Here is an 18,887-nt window from a genome sequence, read left to right as displayed (position 1 = left end):
CGATGACTGCACGATAAAAATGGGTCATGCCTGCCTGACTTCCCCCAAATTTCCTCAGCTGACGGAGGAAGTATAATCTCTGATGGGATTTAGAAATAATAAGACTGATCTTCGGCTTCCATGATAGGGACTGGTGGATAGTGGTGCCTAAGAAACGGAAGGAGGAGACCCACTCCACAACTTGGCCATTAATGGAGATGGGCCTTTTTCCTATAGTCAATTATGAGTTCTTTGTTTTTGGTTGTATTTAGGATCAGGTTATTGTCTTCACACCACTGCACCAGCTGTTCAACCTCACTCCGGTAGGTAGATTCCTCCCCATCAGATGTGAGGCCTATGACAGTGGTGTCATCTGCAAACTTTAGCATTTTGACAGATGCAGAATTTGATGTACGATTGTTAGTGTAAAGAGAAAATAGTAGAGGTGACAAGACCCACCCTTGTGGGGTGCCATTGTTCAGAACCCTTGGTGATGACACATTATTCTGGATTTTAACACACTGTTTTCTACTGGACTGGAAGTTTAAGGGTGCACTCACACTAGGCCATCTGGCCGTGGCCGTTGGCCGTTTTCACACCTAACCGTGCTCAACTGGCCCCATTGTTCTCTGGCCTGCACTCACACTAGGCCATCTGGCCGTGGCCGTTGGCCGTCGCAACTGTGGCCTGGCCACGGTAGGCTCTTGTACATACGTCATCACGTCGTAACACGTCATCACCAAGCGTCCGCTGCATGGACCTTAATAAAGTCTGCTGTTTTAAAAACAATGGACAACAACACAGAGAACACAGTTCGCACTTTACTGAGTCTGTTGCTTATCGTCTGCCCAAATGGCTAACAGACACTCGACTTCTCTATGGGACCAACGTGAACCAACAGTTGAACCGCTTGACGCCATGTTTACCGTTTAATGGGAAACAAGGCTCGTCGCCTTTATTATGTCCATGGTCGTCGCATGGACTATACGTCATCCAGCTCAGGTTGCGTAGCCGTGCGTGTGCGCGTGTTGGCTCATTAGCATCTGTACCGTGGCGGCCCGTACCGTAGCAGCACACCTCTCCCAAGTGGCCAAGTTGGCCTGGCCTGGTCAGACTGGTCACACTCACACTGGCAGATTTGAGCACGGTTAGGTGTGAAAACGTCCACGGCCACGGCCAGATGGCCTAGTGTGAGTGCACCTTAAGATCCACTGACAAAGTAGAGCATTAACTCCTGCGGCCAGGAGAAAGTTGTACAGTTTGACAGGAATGATGGTATTAAAAGCCGAGCTAAAATCAATGAACAGTACACGGGCATAGGTGGACTTAGGCCCAATCTCAATACTTCCCCTTACCCCTTATCTTCCCCCTTACCCTTGAAGTTGCGCGTTCATGTGAGAGCTAGTGGTGTCTCAATACCCAATTTGATCAAGATTAAGGGATAAGATTGAGTGCTATGTACCCCTTATTTTTAAGATGATTTGAGAGCTCACTTGCTCCTCCAAGGGCTATCCCAGAGCACATAGCGAAACCGGGAATTTTCAAAAAAACATGGCTGCTTGAAGCGAGGAATATTTTACAGCTATCTACACAACTTTTCATATGTTTATAATGACTCGGTTTGATCTGAAATGTGCTACACGAACGATGCATAGTATTGTAGGTCTTAACTGAAGCTTTCAAACGGTAGTTTTAGGATACAATTAGCGCGTATACCACCACTCCATTGGCTTATATGGTAGCTTGCCAGCTAGATGCTTACACACACCCTCAACTCTTCAACGATGGCGGCAGCATCTAAGATATATATATATATCGCTCTTCTTCTCTGGCTTTTATTGGCGTTTCGGCGCTCTGGTGACGGGGCAGCCAGCTGGCGACGATGAATGATGACGTACCTGAAACCGAGTGGCGTCTCATTTCATAGGGGAAAGATCTCAGCCCTTGGCCCTTACACTTGCAAGTGCTAGGGTTAAGACAAAGACAAAGCAAAAGGGGCAAGGAGAAGAATCGAGATTCGGCCTTAGTGTTCAGATGTTGCAGAATGAAATGTGTGCAAAGTGAAACTGCATCGTCCACTCCCCTATTAGCCCTGTAGGAAAATTGGTGAGGGTCTAGCGTGATGTACGTCAAGTACCTACAGACTAGGCGCTCAAGTACCTTCATAAAAACAGAAGTAAGTGCAACAGGCCTATTATCATTAAGACAGTTTATGTTTCTTTTCTTGGGCACTGGAATAATCATAGCTGATCTAATATATAATTATTTACATATTTTAAAAGTAATGAAGGAATTGCTGTTCGGGGGGGGGGGGGGGGGCACTTGTCAGAACTACCTTACCTACCATTCTTTATTCATTTGCTCCCACTTTTTAATTTATTTTCCTTTCACTTTTCACGAAGTTACCTTTGCTTCAAGTGGCTTTGCTCCTCAAATGTGCATATTGAAAACAAAGCATTTATAAAATGCTATGAACGAATGTTCCATATATAGCATTACCATTATTTGACAGGGAATTCCCCCATCCACAAAATGGTTTTAGATCAATCTGTGCTTTACACTAAAATATTTGCAAAATAATCTTAGAGTGGATTTCTCTTAGCCTTCTGTTTTGGTGGCTCCTAACAATGGTTTGAGATTTATCTACCTATCAAAAGTGCCGTACTTTGAACACGTTCTGTTTGTTGTCAATGAATGCAGTTAAAGAAAATGGCCTGACTAATTAGTGAGGCTCACACCTTCTGCAGCTCAAAAGGTTCTCAGAATCTTCACTCTCTCTTTCCTTGCCTGACCTTGTGCTGTGTGTGTGTGATGCTTGTTCTTTCTGACCAAAGTGAACCTAATGCTTCCTCCTTCCCCTGTCTCCTTCCCTCAGACATGGCCACTCTGCGGTTCGGACAGCACGTGATCAAGGTCTCCGCCGTGTTCCTGCAGACGGAGCTCTCCTTCGCGCTGGTCAACAGGAAGCCTGTGGTGCCTGGTCGTATCCTTTAGTCTGGGAGCTCGAGGGTCGGTGGACCACCTGGCCTCAGTCAGGGGTTCTGTTCTTATGACTGGGCCGTACTCCAGAAAAGGTAAGCAAACACGTCTCTGAAATAAACAGCTCTGTGCTTGTTTAGCGTTTCTGTCAGACGCCGTTGTTGCCGGGCAACAATGGCCAAGCATTTTTGATGATAATGGTGAACCTGACCATGTTATGAACTTCATCATTGATGATAATGGTGATCCTCACCAGGGCTGGGACGACGCGTTGACGTAATCGGCTACACAAAAAGTTGACACAAATAATTTGCGAGCATTTGAAAATTGAAACACCCTGGAGCTCCACCCACTTATGGTGTTTTTTGTAAACCAGACTTGTGATTTATACCCCGGTTTTACTCGATAGAATATGACACAAATGTGAATCTGACCATGATACCAGGGACCAGAGACACGTGTGTGTGTGTGTGTTAAATTTGGTCCTTTTTTATACTTTGAAAGTAATGCTGCACTTTAAATGGATCCCATTAGCACTGAGTGGATTCGTGAGCCTGTTGTTTCTCGAGCCATGAGAGAAAAAAGACTAGAAATTGTGCATTAATCTGCATGATTTTCTCTGCTGATGTGCTTAAATAATGTGCCTGTTCCTCTTTGCTGAATGATAATCAGGTTTTGTCTGAGCTTAACTTTCTCAAGTGCTTTGGCGGCATCGGGTTGAGATTAACTGTGAGGGAGAATTCTCAACACATTATGGTTCCAGGAGACCGACATTAAGACTGGCCCTTCTGTATATTTGGCACACATCAGCATGATGTCTGTAACCTGATGTTACGGCTTCGAGCCAGAATCCATGAGACATTTCAAAGCCGGTGCCATGTTTTAGGTAACCACTAAGTCCCGATGGATGTTCGGAGCCAGAGTGATTGATGGTCAGTTTGGTGAAAGGCAGATTGAGAAGGAGTGTGATGGCGGTCCTCCTCCAGCCCCTGACATCTGTTCAGAACATGTTTCCTTCCTAAATCACTGTCTCCCACTCAGCAGCAGGCCAAGCCCACGCATGGCTGTCTGCTTCGTGGCTCCAGGAAATAAACTCCACAAATGTCTGTTTGAATTAACGGCACTTGGATCCTTTTATTCCGTGTTTACTTTTTGGTGTACCACATTATTAGTGTTAGTTTTGGTTTTAGCTTCTTCTCTCAAGGATTTACATCCACCAAGGAAGAGGATTCATTAACTAATAAGGGCCAAAATTTCCCTTAAATACTTCTACTATCAAAAACATGCATGCAATTTCTGACACAAGAGATAATTAATTTGCTGTTGTATTCGTGTCCTATTTTGGACGAAATCACTTTTGACTCTTTTAGTGAGTTAGGGATATTGTCAACCTAATACTGAAATTATTGCTTTGGTATTTCCACCAAAAGTCGTTTGTTTTAAAATATTTATTTGCGTTATGAGTTACACCACATTGAAAGTCGTGGAAGATATGAGGAAACAGAGACGCCAGCAATCCTAACACGAGGTAGAGAGCTGCAGTGAAGACCATATGCTGCGCCACACCAATACTCCTTCCAGTTCTGAATCATGTTCCTGTTGTTTTTGTATCCAGTCAAGCTTTCACTTCTTCGTACAATTCTGTGGTGTGTTCCTTCAGAACTTCTTCTTCCTGAATCTCCCCTCATGATGGTCTACACCAGGGGTCACCAACACAGATCCCGCGGGCACCAGGTCGTCCGCAAGGAACATATGAGGTGCCCGCAGGCCTGTTCTAAAAGTAGCACAACTCATTCTTGAACAACTCATTCCCACCTTTTTAAGTCATTGCTGATAATTATTGTGAGAAATCATTAACATGATTGTCTTCACTTAGATTAGTATCATTAATCATTAATAATAATATATAACTAAAGGCAAACTGAGCAAATTTGTTATTTCAGAAGTGTATCAAACTGGGTGCCCTTCGTATGACTCAGTACCCATGAAGTAGATCTCCGGTTCAAAAAGGTTGTTGACCACTGGTCTACACACACTGCTGTGTTGTTTCTGTGAGTTGCCGCTTGAATTTGATTGGATGTTGGACGGACAGTTTACATCAAGACATCAAGCCATCGATTTCCACATTGAGCTTGTGCCGGAAACGTACAAGCAATGACGGACTACTGGTGTTTTTGCCTGCTGGTACTGTAAGGCTTAGTTCAATGTTTACAGTTCAACCTAGTGTTACTCCATTGTTACAGTGCGGTGCTGAGTGGTTGGGGTTAGGGTTAGTACTGACTGCAAAGTTTGCCTTTCGAAGTTGAACCACACTCTGCCTGAATGGACTCTGCCTGAATGATTCAGATGGTGGGTCACAGAAAAGACTTCTGGTCCGAGGTGATTGGCCCAGGGCTCCACGCCATGACACCAGAACTGGCTTCGGGCGGTTTCCTGATGCAGGGTTTTATTCTGTTTATTTATCGGTTTTCACCAAATGCTTCGGGTTGGTTTAGTTCTCAGTCACCTTTTCTTAGTGGCCAATGTTAATATAATAGTAGATAGATGACGAGTATGTTGTTCATCCCTGGAAATTGACCGTAACCTGTTGACTCTGCCTAGGCGGTTTTCCTGTGCATAAAGTACATCCTAATGGAGTCAGCAACTGGAGTTGGAAGAGGGTCCTTATGTGCCACATTTCTTGGTAACCGTTGCGATACAAAGGCAAGCTACATAAAATATTTCAGTTGGAGAGGGGAAGAGCTGTCTCGAGATGCAGAGATGATTTGAACAAAGGCTTATTAAATAAGTAGAGAATGATCCATGGAAAAATGTTTATCATTTATTTAATATTATTTTTAGGATACCTATACCTATAACAATAAATAAAATGTACAGTAAAACCGTCGAATAACAAATAAATATTAAAATAATAAAAAGAAAACAGTGCCAGAATAATGCATTGTAAATGTTTTTTAACGGAAGAATATGGAGTTTTTTATATTGCAGGATAGAATATTCCAGATCGATTTGTGATGCTTGTTTGTACAAAAGGAGGATTGATAGTTGGTTAACGAGCTGGGATTGCATCTAAACTGCAAACTATTCCTATCTGTATTCTAGGGTCAGTTGGGGTGTAGATATGAAAATCCTCATCTTAGAAGCATTTCTTTAAAGTCGTTCCTGTGGTCCATGTGTGACACCAGAAGGCCTTTCGTTTGTCCTCTCTGTCTCCCCCAATCCTCCCCAATCCTCTCTCCCCGGGGTCCTCGTTGAGCTTCAAACTCAACACGAGTAGACACATGAACATCATGGATCCTGTTGTGTCACACTATCCAGGGCATCGCTTACAGTGCGATTGTGTGTTGTGTAAACTAACCGATGCCTCGGGTCTTCAGAGCTTTTACCTGATTTTTCTCCAATCAAATTTGTGCAAGTCTTTGGCAGTCACTCACTCACACACACACACCAATCATGCACACACAAACACTTATACACACAAACTCGCACTTGTACGTACAAACACACACCAGACACATCCCGTACAGCCCGAAAGGTTGTCCTTTACAGCGAGGCCAGATAAGGCACTTAGGGCAGTATGAGACACAGTGAGATATTCATGTTACCTTGCAAGTTGCATTTTATATCAAGATCACGTGCACCTAAATTCATAGTAAAGAAGTTTTTTAAAGGTCCCATGGCATGCCACCAGATGTGGTGTGATTAGCCGCTACAAGCCGTTTTGGAAATCTGCCCCTTATGACATCACAGGTGGGCGTGTCCACCTAGATGTGTGACTGATAGACGGGCAACATTTGCTACAGTCCACCGGGTAGGCAGATTTCCAAATCGGCTTGTACCGGCTAATCACACCACACCATTGGTCATAACCTTGCTCTATGAAAAAAAGGAACAATCCTGAAAGCTGACTATATATTATTATATTCAGCATTTGAGGACTGCTGTGGATTCAGCCTTGTTCTTGTTGCTCTTGTTGGAACAGACAGTGTTATACAACTGATGACTCGTAATGAACAGCGGTATTTGCCTATTTTTGGGTTTTAATGAGTAGGATTTTAAATGCATTGTTATTCTACCGTTTATTTGGGAAACCTTGTCAGCATTAAACCCGAGCCAGTCAGACTTACTGTTATCATGTCCCAACCGTTTATGTTCCCAAATACAATCAATCTCCTGGAATGTTCATTTCAACCCACTTGGTGTCTGCCAGTAGCTTGGGGTTATAAAGCAATGCTTTAAAAAATTTTTTTTTTATGTTAAATGCCTGGAAAATAACTAATTGAATACAAACAGGTTTGAGGTTGTTTTCAGTCACCTTTGTCCAACGCTAACTGAGTGATTACTAGGATGCTCAATGGTGTTTTGTGCCCCCAACGGAGCCTTCAAGGTAGCGCTACTAGGATGTAATGACTTGATCCTCTCTGGAGTACCCTGGCCTAGATGGGCTTTGGCCGGCTGCCAAAGCTGTGGCTGTTGGTCTTGCCATGCCCTGGTTAGTGGGTCTGGATGACGCAATAATGGCCAATCAGGCCTGGCAATGCCACCATTTCCGATGGAAGTACCTAAAACCAGGGAGTAAACATAAGCACTTTTACACATGCATTTCCCCCCCTAACCTATCTAGACATTTCTTAGAGGAGCTGTATGGAAGAACGCAAATGTCTGCATCAGTTAGACCGGACCAGATTTTGGATATCTTAGCCCGGTAAGGCAGAGTTCATCACGCAAATGTCAGTTTTACAATAATGTTGGCCCACCAGGAACGTCCTGACGTACCACAGTGAAGAGCAGAGCAAAGACTGTGCTCTTCAGAGTCTGTATACAAGTGCCGCAGACATTTTAAGGAGAACAAAAAAAGGTTTTAACAAAACGAGAAGGCCTACTCGAGTACTTGCTGAGACATGGACACAGGAATAACGCGCACTCAAAAATGTTTAGAGGTTTCAAGGCCCCTTCGACCAATATTTTGTCCGGAGATTTAGAATCACGTCGAACAACATTTGATATTTCTGATTGGAAATCCCAAGTAACTTAAAGCTGCAACAAAACACAACGTTTATTTACAATGCTCTAAAGAGGGCTGGAAACTTTGAGGCATTAGGATATATTGATTTGATCAAATTATTACCCTTCAAGGCTATTTGTTGTATTATGAACACTGAAGCTTTGGAATACGATGTCTTTTATTGGAAAAGAGGATCAGGCATAGAGCAGGGAATGCTCTATGCCTGATCAAAGACCTCGGAGGCTCTGGTCTGCCACAGCTTCAGGAGTATTACTTGGCAGCAGATGCCAGATCTCTTGTCGGTTGGCAGAGAGCAGAGTCATGTTGGCTGAAGGACAATACCCTGCCTGGCTGCTCTTTAACAGAACATCCATGCTGACTCTACCACGTACCTTTTAAAAACCCTTGCACGTCCATCTCTTTCAAGTATTTTGATGAAAATATTGTTGCAAAGCTATATATTGTATATTGTATCACAATGTTTGCTATTTTGGATATCCGACTAAACTCACGCTTGCGGTGACATCATTCCTTCCCTGGCTCAAAGCTGGATGTTCTCAAAGACCATGGAACTAAAACTAGTGATTACCATAGCATTTAAGCCATACATAGCTTTACCTTTGGCAATACAATGGTACGTCCATAACTAGGCACACAGACCTGAGTCCATTATGGTGTCAGTGTGATGGTTCTGATATCAAATTCCCTGAAACAGAGGGTCTTAAAAGCATGTGTAACTGGACAGAATTTACCAACTTGAAGCACTATCTTGTTATTGAGAATCATTGGGTTCAACCTGATGAACCAGCAAAATACCCTGAGAGACAGATTCCAAGAACCCTCTCAAAACAACATGTTTAACATCCAAAACGTATAATTAGATGATTAAGTCATGTAGTTGTTGCACACCCAGATACTCTGGAATCTTGAACTGTTGTGTATTTCTGTGTATCTTTTTTACTACATGTGATAAAGATAATTGTTAGTTGTGGTATTCTAACTCTACGCACTGATTGTAGGCATAGCCGTCCAGGCTTTGCCTGATGGACTTAAAGTCCTGTGTGCACTGCACACTCACGTGCACTGAAGGTCAACAGTGTACCAATCAACCTGGCAACATTTATATAGCAAGTATATATACAGAGAGAGAGAGAGAGAGAGAGAGAGGGAGAGGGAGAGCGCTAGCTACGAGGAGCGGCTTTCGGTCCCTATGCTATTCTCTCAGTGATGGGGAACAGTAGTTGAACAAAAACACTTTGATTCTATTACACCAGGATCAAATGTAGGCAAGGATGGAGTAAAAGTTGACCCAAGCACATGATATCATCATATCCTGCCATATTGAACATTAAAGAGACAGAGATGATGCAGCCAACTGCACCTATCACCAGTGATTAGAGGACAGGGCATTCACCATGCCGGTTACAATTTGTAACATTAAATTAATTCACGGCCACACTTAATCCCAACGTAGCACTGGGACACCACTGGGTGACAGGAGGGATAGGGTAAAGAGCAACACTAGGAATCATTACAGCTCTGAGTAACAAGCCTTATACTACGCCATGTGAAGAGTTAGGAGCTGATCTCTGACTCAGGCAGAGTGGCCGAGAGCCCCTTGTCACGTCTAATCTCAGAGGGTCTGGGGAAAATCATGACGAAGCTGTGTAAATGTCTTCCACTGCCTAGCCCCTGAGTAGAGCCGTGGAAGTTGCCGCACCCTGTAAAATGGAGCTAAGCCCTGCCCAGTGTAGGCTTAACAAACAACCCCACATAACCACAGAGGTGAACGCTGTTTAGAGAGAGAGCACTATGTTGCAGCGTCGCCAGAACGCACAAACAACGGTTGCGTGGAGTCGTGGACCTTACTGCGCCGAGCATGGCATGTATGCATTAACATGCCACAAAGTGGTGAATTGGTAAATGACGCTTGATATTAGGAACGTGCAGTCCTAGACCCCTTGAACCAATTGCATTCAGCATTTCCTCATTGTAACTGAGATCCAGGAAGGGTCTCATCTCCCTTGACCTATTTGGTACCAGGAAGTAGTGAGAGTAAAACGTTTTGCATGACTCAGGGAGGACCATCGTGACGTCCACCTTCCCCAAAAGTCCAGCCTCCTTCGCTGCTAGAGCTGCGCTTCCCAGCAGCCCCTGGGGACGATGCCCGAAATGAATGGGATGTCCTGACTTCGGTGGGTGGTCCAACCATGTTGGTACAAGACATGCAGGGACACAGGCCCTACAGCCGGCTGGCCAGAGGGAGACCACTGATGTGTGATTCACTGCAGTCGCAGAGAACTGCTGCTACATGCAAAACCCTTTAAAGAGGTTCTGTCGCTGTCTTTTTTTGACAGGGACATGTTAATATGGTGTGGGTCACAGAAACCAAACAAGTGAATAGATTTAGTATTACCCTTTATAAAAACGACATTTAAATAAAACTTTTGAATATCACCAAACATGTTTATCAGGGTTCAAAGGCGCACAACTTGAAGGGTCTAAAAGTCCTGTTTAAGGCAAGGCAAGGCAAGGCAACTTTATTTATATAGCACTTTTCATACACAAGGCAGACTCAAAGTGCTTCACATATAAACATTGTTATACAATAAAATAAAATAATAGATAAGTAAAAGAAAACATATGCAAAGAAATGAGTAAAATAGAAAGTGCAATGTATTTAAGATCAGATCAACAGTCTCTCTGGTATCCGCGTCGGGACTCCAACCCGACCTAAAAGGAACTTGGTACTTTCTCTGGGACTCCAACCCGGATTCTAGTAACCCTTATCCTTTCTCTCTGGTATCAGATCATGTATCTTTCTGGTAAAAATAGAAAATTTAATTGAAAGTTAAAAAGGCTTTTTAGTAAGTAAAATTGAAAGTGCAATGTATTTAAGAAAGTGAGAAAATTAAATTGAAAATTAAAAAGGCATTTTAGTAAAATAAAGGTAAAGTATTTAAGATTTAGCAGAAAGCTAAAGCAAACATAAAAGTCTTCAATCTTGTTTTGAAGGTGCTCAGAGTTGGGGCAAGTCTTAAATCCTCAGGGAGTTTATTCCAGCTATTTGTTGCATAGTAACTAAATCCTGCTTTCCCATGTTTCGTGTTTACTCTGGGGATAATTAACAGATTGGTCTCAGAAGATCTTAGTGTTCTAGAAGGCTTATGTAGTGGAAGCATATCAGTTAAATATTTTGGGCCTAAACCATGTAGGGATTTATAGGTTAGCAACATGATTTTAAAATCAATTCTCTGACCTACAGGAAGCCAATGTAACGATTTAAGAATTGGTGTAATATTTAAGGAATAACATGAAGGCGGAGATCCCAGGAGAGGTTTCAGAAACACTGTTTAATTTATCTATTGCCAATCACAACTGTGTTCTTGACATTTAATCAGCAGATGCATGCTTACAGAGCATTTTTAAATCTGCCTATTACCTGTGATTTCTATCTTACTGCACACTGGTGTCATAAATCACCAGGAAACTCATGTGTGTTTTTTTTCTGAAAAGCCTCACAGATATTTATGAAAGTGGCTGATGAAACAGCATGCTATCTGACATTTCAAATCCTGACTATAGCACAGAGCGTGCACTAGAGAGGACAGGTAGTAATCAAGCAACTGTGGATAAAACATGTTCACTTCACCTGAGTCCCAGAGACAACATCAATATCAATAAAACAAAATGATCGAAATGATAATGTTGTAAGAAGTACAAACTAGCCAACATCACACAATATGATTTTTTTTTTAATATGTTTAGAGTTTAAGAGTTGCAATTTGTGCACAAAGTATTAAACAATAAGTACAACAAAATCATTAATTTGTCTTAACTATTATATTCATGTTTTTATGTATACTATTTCAGTGTGATTGCAAAACGTATTTAACTTATCTTATATTATAGATCATTTTGAGGTAACACCAGATAGATTTTTTGTTGCTTCTGAACATTGTAAAAGCCTTTGTTTCATCTTAAACAGCATCATTACTCATAATTACTACAGATTGCATCTAGCTGGCTGAGTCCGCCTCCAGTAATTACTTTAACAAAATGAAACTTGTGTGTGTTACAGCATACATGAACAGCTCCATCAGCTCTCAACACACACACACACACACTCATAAACATGTCCACGTCAACATTGTTACTTAACACCTGTACAGTTCCAGGATGCTGAGTACAGAGCTGGCCTTCATCTCTACAAGAACAACGAGTTTACCAGCTCTGACTCTGTAATTCCAAACTTGGCTGAGTGTGCTAATTGGCTCAGACTTTGATAAACACCACCACTGATATCGCTTTGGGTGGGCGGAGCTAAGTGCAGTTATGGGTGGATTTGAATAATGTATTGACACATCTCAAGGGGGGGGGGGGAGGGGAGGCAATGGCCCATTCACTGATCGGCCAAAGGATTGCAGAGAGGCAGAAACGCTGCCACAGGCGTCCATCAATTGTGAGCTTGTGTGTCTCAGTGCTGAGTATATATATCGAAATGAAGTAACAGATCGGGATGTAAAAATCAAAGGTTGTTGTCTGGCGGGCAAACGTGCCTAAGTGATGTTTTGAATCCCATTGATTTTTGTCCGGTTGTGTGTTATAGTGTTGCCTTGAGGGAGACATCCAAAATTGACCCTTTGTTGTGTTTTTCTGCTGCTCTATTTGATTATCTGCTTGGCAAGCTTCAGAGTCGGGCTTGGGACGCTGAGGTTCAGACAGCCTCCTCTCCCTCCTTCAATATCCTCACGGCTAGGCACAATCTGCTCATCACGAGCTTCATATGAGGAGCTCCTTTCCAAAACGCGATAAATACCAAATTGAAAATAAATAAATTGAAAACCAAATACCAAATTGTCTGTCATGCCATTTTGCTGTACACTGAACCTATTCACTGCTCCATCAACGTTTAATGCCAAATCGCTATATTTCCTTGTTTAGAATGTACCACAAGATGCCGTTTTTTTCCAAACCGCGCCAAACCTATTTTTTGCCAAAATGTGATCTGTCAATCTCTCGTGTGTATTGCAAGCCACCACTGCCAGAAATCAACCTCATTCAGTCACGTTTCACGTTTTATCACTGTGTAAAAAACCCCATAAATTTTCGCCATTATTTGCAAAAAATGCGCCACTTTTCATACCACAATTAACTCCTTCAAGAAGGCATGTAAAAAAAAATTAGTTTTGAGCATCAAACTGCGCGTTATGTACGCGCGTATGTGCACATCACAACGCATGTAAAAAAACGGCGTCTTTCTAGTATGCTAATAATCTATGCCCTTCTTTTCTCTCAGCCAATGCATTTGACGTGTTTGCGCCCAATCGCTGATCAAGACAAGCAGACCAAATCAGTTCAGCACAGGTCTCCTTTGTGACAATTCTCCTTTGTCTCCGCTTTTGTCAGATTGTCCCGCTTTTATGATCGCGGCGCTTTTTAGTCAGCAAGGCAGACCTCATTTGTCATAAAGTTCCAAGTTCAGTGCCTTTTTAGTCAGCCAGCCAGTAGTCCTGTATCATAAAGTTTCAGAGTCAGTGCCTCCCTGATATTTTGAGGACAAGCCCCAAGACTTGGAGAATACTTACACATTGCATCTGAATCTAGCAATAAGTCAAAGATTAAAGTAAGGTCTTTTACTTGCATGTTCGATTGAGGAAGCTAACAATGCCAAATAGTGTAACTATCCTAGGCAATCATAAGTGTTTACAAATGTATTTGAGGAGTCTGATCACCAAACTTAAAAACGTTCTGAGAAGATCTTGTCAGGGTTACCTTGTCTGCAGCAGTTCTTTTTTTTCATTGTCTGATTAATATTCCACGGTAAATCCACAGGGGTGAAAATAGCATACATTGACGTTCGGGGTAGGGGGTATTAATGTAACACATTTCTGTGTGCATATACTGATAATTGTACCAGGGTACAAACAGCATTCACTTCTAATTGCAACAGGGTACAAATAGCATATACTGATAATTGTACCAGGGGTGCAAATAGCATGTACTGATACCTGTACCAGGGGTGCAAATAGCCACTATTTATATTTGTAACCATTTTTCTTTTGGTCATTTGTCTGTGTCATGGTGTCATTTAGACCCGGGCCCAGTTTCCCGATAACGATGGATCCATGGTCGTACGATCATTCTAAAAAAAAAGGATCTTTTGAACCTTCGTAAAATATGTTGTTTCCCAAAAGTCCTCTTAACATGAACGCGTGTGCACTGCTCTAACGACGTTCGTAGGCTTGTAACTGTCTACTGACGCGGTGCTGAAATGGGCTCTGTAGGAGGGGGAGACGCAGGAATGTTGTTGGATGAAACTATATTTTGTGGCAGCAAAAAAATATCTCCCCATCAAGGCCAACAGCAGAGTAGCCTATGAAAATAATATGCTAATATGAATGCTACAAATATTAAAACACAATTGATTAGGCCTAAGCCGACATATGCTTCCTCTGATTCCGCATAAGGCTTCATTGATTGGCGTGCACTCTCTAGTCTTGAATCTTTGCTGTAAACATTAAAAATACAACGTTCCATTCATTCAGTATCATTCAAACGCAGAGGCATTGATACGATTAGAGGCACCTATTATCTTCAATGGCCAATAGCCTAACTTTCTTCATAAATTCTGGCATAGAAGGACTGCCTCCCTCTGTGTTGGGCATTGTGGCCACTGACCATCCCAACAGTGGTGTTGGATCACTGTGCACCATATCTTAGTTATACTTGTATAGCCCATTGCTGCCACAGACCTCTCATGTGGATAGATCGATAGATACTTTGTTGACCCCAAACTAAATTTCACAATCCAGCAGGTTACACAATACAAATATCTCTAACACAAAATGTATGTATTAATACAGACAGCCTATACAGTAATACAGATACAACCTAAGCAAAAGGTAAAATGTAAAAATAAGATATAAGGTAAAATATGAAATACAGATGCCCTATATAAACATACAGATGCCACACACAATTTGAAAATAGGATACAATGTATAAATATACAAAAGTAGGATATAACTAGCAAAGCCAGACCAATCTACAGCAAGTAGAATGGAACCATGCTATTTAGAGCCGTCTATCCGGGGGAAACTGGGCTGGCCTGTTTTTATTTCTTTAAACACATCACAATCGTCTAGGGTGGGGCTAACACCGGGAAGCAGCAGCGGTGTCCATGCAAAATGGTGCCGGGGGGGAAATTATTTTGATGGAACGTCTTCACGTTCAGAGGGTGTCAGAGAGATTGCTCAATCCCAACCGCAAACGCCACAAAAAATGATTAAAGATGTATGTCGCCTATGTGAAGATCCTTTTATAGTTATATAAAAGGACACAATACTGTGTTTAAGTCTCCGAGGTCGAATTGAACATTACCCCTGCTAGCTCGCTGCACACAATAGGCCATGCTTGATATATACAACTTTTGCTATAGCCTGTGGGAAAACAGGCAAGAACATCTTTCTTCCTCAGCAAATGCTGTAAGCATTGCAATTTTGAAGTTCTTTGCAATTTTCGACGCAAAGAGCCAAACATGCTAGCTTTACAGCGCCGTCAAAGTCCACTTCAAAACTCGCCATACTGACTAGTTTCCGAGTTCGAAACGGGAAAGCCATCAACAGGAAGGGGAGGAGTAGCAGTGGATTCCGACGCTAGCGCTATAGATGCTGTCCATTTCCGCTCAACCAGACTAGGATATAACTATAAATATATGATAATACTTGGTTACAGCTGATTTTTGTCTATGGAATGATCCTGTCACTTTACTGCCACACATTGAAGTCACATGTGTGGTAGGAAAGTGACAGGATCATTCCATAGACAAAAACCCCTCCATAGAACTAATTTAATTTAGTTGAACATTTTCACCCCTGTGGATTTACCCTGGCATATTGATCAGACAAAAATAAATCAAAAAACTTATCAGACTACTCAAATACATTTGTAAACACTAGGGCTGTAACGATACACAAATTCACGATTCGGTTTGTATCACGATTTTTGACCCACGGTTCGATACATCCCACGATTCTTTTAAATTTAAAAAGCATTTTATTCAAACAACACTTAAATACCAATTATCTTAATGTAACATTTAATAACAAATAATTTGGAACACTGAACAGATTTGAACCGAAAGAATACTATTAAAGTATAGCTAAATTAATAAAGAAATAACCAAAGATTGCAGTTGGAGGAAGCTTTTTGCTGGTAGGCATAATAGGGCCCCTTTAACTGTTTGGTTGGTTTATTCAAATATCCTTATTAGCGCTTCTTATTAGGCTATGTAGCTTAAATAATGACATAATCAGGCCGTATAGAATGCAACATGTTTAATAGCCTAACTTTCAATAGATGAGGAAAAACATGAACGTCGCAATAACGACTTAACGAGGCATAGTGTTACGAGTAGCATATGCGTGTGCGGGAGAATGGCAGTGTGCGCGTGTGTGATTGACGTCAGCGAGTGAGTGGACGAGCGAGGAGAGCGAGCGGTAGCGCGTGTGTCTAGTAGGGATGTGTCGGTCGCGACTGATTCGTTACAACGAACGAATCCCGAACGTGAACGACAAGAACTGGTTCCCCAAAACAAGAAGAACTGGTTCTTTGATTCTTTTTTTTTAACATAAACCAAACATATGGTCACGTAAATAAAATATACAAACGAACAGAGCTCCGTCTCCCCGCGACTTCCATTGATTGAGTCTACAACTTTCTCAAAGATTCAGCCAATGAGAGGTAGCAATGGTGTTGGAATGGCACCTGGGTAAACCAATGACAAGGCGGTACCGTCGAATATGCGCGCTTTCTCTGTCTGACGTATCTTGGGTCATACCATTCGACTCATATATCCCCCTACATTTTTTCGAAAATAGACTTGACCTCCATCTGTTTATTGGATAAACGCATTTCACAATCCCAGGAGTCTTTGCTCCATTCTACGTCAATTTAAGAACAAACAAAGAAATTAAACTGCAGTTCGTATTTTTTATTTATGACCATGCAAGTTCTGTAATGCCTGAACAATGAAGAATTAAATGTAAAGTAAAATAAAATTATAAATGTAAAACCATGAATGAAATATAGAGAGTAAGCAAGTGGTATAAATATCGGTGGGACGTTCGACATACTATATAGCAGGCATCTCCAAACGGCGGACTGCGGTCTTGACGGTCCTATCCGGACCCACGACCAATAAAAAAGAAATTATAAAAAGTTTTTTTATTTTTTATTTTTTTTAAGATGTAATCTGACGTAACGAACGAATCAAAACGAACAAATCAAATAAACGAATCGTTATAGTGAACTGAACTGAAAGAACTAGTTCCCGGAAAAGAATCATTTTGCCCATCCCTAGTGTCTAGTGAAGAAGCGAACGAGTCCGGTAGAATAAAGTACCCATCCTGTCAATAATCGGTGGCCGCTTCATTCCGACCTATAAGCAGTAGATAAAAAGACGGCAGTAAGAAAGTTTGGGACATGTGAAAGGAGGTCCATGATGATAGTGAATACCTCAAACCTTCCTTTCTGTGTAGAAACCAAGACATGGATGAGCATACAGCAATACCAGTGGCGGCTCGCCTATAGAGGGCGCTGGGGCGCCGCCCTCCCGCCGACCGGCCATCTTTTCTTTTTTAAATATATTTATAGATTTTTTTTTTATTAATCTTCTCATTTTGAGAATTAATCTATTTTAATTGCATTTGAATAATGCATTTACTTTAGAATATCTTTATAATCCCCCATAATTAAATCTTCATTCACTTACATTCAACGTTCATTTTGGTGAAGTAGATGTCTTCCGTGGGGCACAGTTCGCTCAGCCCCACATGCCTGAATTATAAGCCAATGGTTCCCCCGTTGCTAGGCAGAATAGTACATCATTTCGCCCATCAGTGTCGTCGAATTGTATGGCTTTGGGGCGCTCAAGATATAGCCCCAAGCGCAGTGCACCTTCCACTGCGCGTAACCGCGCATTTGCCATTACCTCAGAGATCAGCAAGATGGCGACTTTGAGTACTGCTACCACTGTTTCCCTGTGAGTTCAGCTAGCCCCAAATTCAGTTAAGACTTTGCTTATGAATCCCTTCGAAAGAAGAACATTTGCAGAAAAATTGCAAGTAAAAGAACTCCAGAAAGCCAGAAGTGAACATAACCCAACAAGCAAATGAAAAGGATAGAGCCTACAAGAGAAGTTTTTCCAGAGTTTGGTTCAGGCTTGGCTAACTAGCTGTGGGTATACCAATGTAATTTTTTGCTTTCCTTGTATACTTTTAAAAATAAGTGTATGTGATAGTTCGTGGACACAGACAGGGTTGACAGACCTGAAACATCTGTCAGAACGGATAAAAAAAACACAAGCGAGCAAGAGTGCATATGAACAACTGTGTGAAGCTAGCCATGCTAGAGGTAAGCAACTTCTATTTATTCCACTAGCCTATATGTATTTCCCTTGAGATGGACACTGGTTGCAGACCCTCACAACCTCCCCCCACCCCTTTTCAATTTCCGTCTATATAGTTCTCTGCAAACCTATGGTGGGACCAGGCCTTCATTGTGTATATTGTATATAGTCCTCTGCAAACCTATTCAGTGTACATACTGTATATAGTTCTCTCTGCAAACATGGTGGCATCAGGCCTTCAGTGTGCATATTGTATATAGTCCTCTGTAAACTTATTCAGTGTACATACTGTATATAGTTCACAGCAAACCTATGGTTGCTTCAGGCCTTCAGTGTTCATATTGTATATAGTCCTTTGCAAACCTATTCAGTGTACATACTGTATATAGTCCTCTGCAAACCTATGGTGGCATCAGGCCTTCAGTGTGCATATTGTACTGTATGTAGTCCTCTGCAAACCTATGTTGGTATCATGCCTTAAGTGTGTCTTCAACAACCACACACAAAAGTTTGC

The 18,887-nt window shown here is 41.9% G+C and overlaps 1 protein-coding gene across 3 annotated transcripts in view; it reads left to right on the top strand.

Annotated features, from left to right (window-relative positions):
- Positions 1-18,887, top strand: part of fhit (fragile histidine triad diadenosine triphosphatase) — a 297,946-nt gene that overhangs the window by 63,246 nt on the left and 215,813 nt on the right. For all 3 annotated transcript variants that reach the window (XR_009528788.1, XM_060070302.1, XM_060070300.1), the window contains exon 3: positions 2,855-2,962. Coding sequence is in view for 2 of the 3 variants with exons in the window: in XM_060070302.1 (XP_059926285.1) it covers positions 2,857-2,962 (106 nt within the window). In the remaining variant the exon portion in view is untranslated. The remainder of the gene's footprint in view (positions 1-2,854; positions 2,963-18,887) is intronic.

The sequence above is a fragment of the Gadus macrocephalus genome, chromosome 13 (genome assembly GCF_031168955.1).
Source record: "Gadus macrocephalus chromosome 13, ASM3116895v1".
In the NCBI taxonomy this organism is placed as follows: Eukaryota; Metazoa; Chordata; class Actinopteri; order Gadiformes; family Gadidae; genus Gadus; species Gadus macrocephalus.
Note: the sequence above shows the minus strand (reverse complement) of the source record. Positions and strands in the feature narration are given on the sequence as shown.